This window comes from Arachis stenosperma, chromosome 10, assembly GCF_014773155.1.
Source record: "Arachis stenosperma cultivar V10309 chromosome 10, arast.V10309.gnm1.PFL2, whole genome shotgun sequence".
Lineage (NCBI taxonomy): Eukaryota > Viridiplantae > Streptophyta > Magnoliopsida > Fabales > Fabaceae > Arachis > Arachis stenosperma.
The window spans coordinates 55,942,703-55,945,573 of record NC_080386.1 but is presented as its reverse complement, the minus strand read 5'-3'; the positions used below and the strand labels follow the sequence as shown (position 1 = coordinate 55,945,573).

At 41.7% G+C, this 2,871-nt stretch overlaps 1 protein-coding gene across 1 annotated transcript; it reads left to right on the top strand.

Annotated features, from left to right (window-relative positions):
* The first annotated feature begins 1,633 nt into the window (after window positions 1–1,633).
* On the top strand, window positions 1,634–2,500 carry LOC130957112 (uncharacterized). Its single transcript, XM_057884003.1, has one exon. The coding sequence runs from the start codon at window positions 1,634–1,636 to the stop codon at window positions 2,498–2,500; it is 867 nt and encodes a 288-aa protein (XP_057739986.1).
* Window positions 2,501–2,871: the final 371 nt, after the last annotated feature.

The window sequence follows — 2,871 nt, the reverse complement described above, 5'->3', positions numbered from 1 at the left end:
GTTTGGTGTTGTGATGAGCGGATAATTTATACGCTTTTTGACATTGTTTTTAGTATGTTTTTAGTACATTTTAGTTAGTTTTTAGTATGTTTTTATGAGTTTTTATTTAAAATTCACTTTTCTGGGCTTTACTATGAGTTTGTGTATTTTTCTGTGATTTCAGGTAATTTCTGGCTGAAATTGAGGGACCTGAGCAAAAATCTGAATCAGAGGCTGAAAAAGGACTGCAGATGCTGTTGGATTCTGACCTCCCTACACTCGAAGTGGATTTTCTGGAGCTACAGAAGCCCAATTGGCGCGCTCTTAATTGCGTTGGAAAGTAAACATCCTGGGCTTTCCAGCAATGTATAATAGTCCATACTTTGCCCGAGATTTGATGGCCCAAACCGGCGTTGCAAATCAGCTTCAGAATTCCCGGCGTTTAACGCCGGAACTGACACAAAAGTTGGAGTTAAACGCCCAAACTGGCACAAAAGCCGACGTTTAACTCCAGGAAAAGTCTCTACACATGAAAGCTTCAATGCTCAGCCCAAGCACACACCAAGTGGACCCCGGAAGTGGATTTTTACGTCATTTACTCATTTCTGTATATCCTAGGTTACTAGTTCACTATAAATAGGATCTTTTAACATTGTATCTTCATCTCATGACACTTTACACGTTTCATACTGTACCTTCTACGGCATGAGTCTCTAAACCCTATGGTTGGGGGTGAGGGGCTCTGCTGTGTCTTGATGGATTAATGCAATTACTACTGTTTTTCATTCAATTACGCTTGCTTCCATTCTAAGATATCACTTGTTCCTCAACTTGATGAATGTGATGATCCGTGACACTCATCATCATTCTCACCTATGAACGTGTGCCTGACAACCACCTCTATTCTGCTTTATATTGAGTGGATATCTCTTGGATTCTTTAACCAGAATCTTCGTGGTATAAGCTAGAATATATTGGCGGCCATTCTTGAGAATCCGGAAGGTCTAAACCTTATTTGTGGTATTCTGAGTAGGATTCAGGGATTGAATGACTGTGACGAGCTTCAAACTCGCGATTGTGGGGCGTTAGTGACAGACGCAAAAGAATCCCTGGATTCTATTCTGACATAATCGAGAACCGACAGATGAATAGCCGTGCTGTGACAGAGCGCGTTGAACATTTTCACTGAGAGGATGGGAGGTCGCCATTGATAACGGTGAAACCCTACATACAGCTTGCCATGGAAGGAGCCTTGCGTGTATGAAGAAGAAGACAGTAGGAAAGCAGAGATTCAGAAGATAGAGCATCTCCAAAACCTCAACCTGTTCTCCATTACTGCAAAACAAGTATTTATTTCATGTTCTTCTACTTTTCACAATTAAACCTGAGAATTATTGATATCCTGACTAAGAGTTACAAGATAACCATAGCTTGCTTCAAGCCGACAATCTCCGTGGGATCGACCCTTACTCACGTAAGGTATTACTTGGACGACCCAGTGCACTTGCTGGTTAGTTGTGCGGGATTGTAAAAATGTGATTGCAATTTCGTGCACCATGGGCCGAATGATCAAGGAGGTGGTGGTGGTAATCCTGGTGTGCAGCCGGATAAAACAGTGGCAGGGGGATTCTACATTAGTGAATTGCCATCAGAAATGGAAGAAATCGTATTTGAGTATCAGTCCGAGGAGTTGCATACACCCATTTCATCTGATGATGAAGGTAGCAGAAGGAGATTTCCTAAGTTTGATTATGACTATACTCACGGTGAGGGGAGATTTGAGTTAGGAACCAGATTTGCTACTGTTGAAAGATTTAAGGAGGTCATAAAGGATTCCTTCATTGATGAGGGGAGGGAGATGAAGTGGATAAAGAACGACAAGGAAAGGGTAAGGGTGGGTTGCAAGGATGAGGAGTGTCCATTCCTGGTTCATTTGTCCTATAACAAAACCTTGCAGTGTTATCAAGTAAAGACGTATGTGCAAGAACATACTTGTGCAAGGGATTTAGGGAGCAATGCAGCTGATCAGCATTGGCTTAGCAAGAAGATTAAAAAGAGGATGGCAACCCAACCCCACATGAACACGAAGGAGGCAACTGAATTCCTAAGGGAGGAGTTTTCATTATGCCCACACCCTAAGATGGTGTACAGAGCAGTAGTGGAGGCTAGGGAGAAGATCATGGGCAATGAAAGGGATCAATACAAAAGGAGCAGGGACTACTGTAAGCAGATTCTGATAAGCAATCCAGGTTTGACGGCCAGGTTTGAGCATATGCCAATTCCAGAATCACCTCCTATTTTTGATAAATTATACATATGCTTGGATGCTTGTAAGAAAGGGTTCAAGGATGGGTGTAGACCTTTATTGCACCTAGATGGTTGTTTTTTGAAAACGTACTACATGGGTTGGCTTCTAGCAGCAGTTGCGCAAGATGCCAACAATCAGTTTTACATTGTTGCATATGAAGTTGTGAGGGCTGAGACCAAAGATGCTTGGAAATGGTTCTTGACTAATCTTTAGGAAGACATAGGTGACAGTGCCAGTTATGGGTGGACCTTTGATGAGCGGATAATTTATACGCTTTTTGGCATTGTTTTTAGTATGTTTTTAGTATGATTTAGTTAGTTTTTAGTATATTTTTATTAGTTTTTAATTAAAATTCACTTTTCTGGACTTTACTATGAGTTTGTGTATTTTTCTGCGATTTCAGGTATTTTCTGGCTGAAATTGAGGGACCTGAGCAAAAATCTGATTCAGAGACTGAAAAGGACCACAGATGCTGTTGGATTCTGACCTCCCTGCACTCGAAGTGAATTTTCAGGAGCTACAGAAGCTCAATTGGCGCGCTCTCAACGGCGTTGAAAAGTAGACATCCTGGGCTTTCCATCAAT

Coding starts and splice junctions, on each gene's coding strand:
- LOC130957112 (XM_057884003.1), top strand. CDS start 1,634: ATGGAAGAAATCGTATTTGAGTATCAGTCCGAGGAGTTGCATACACCC.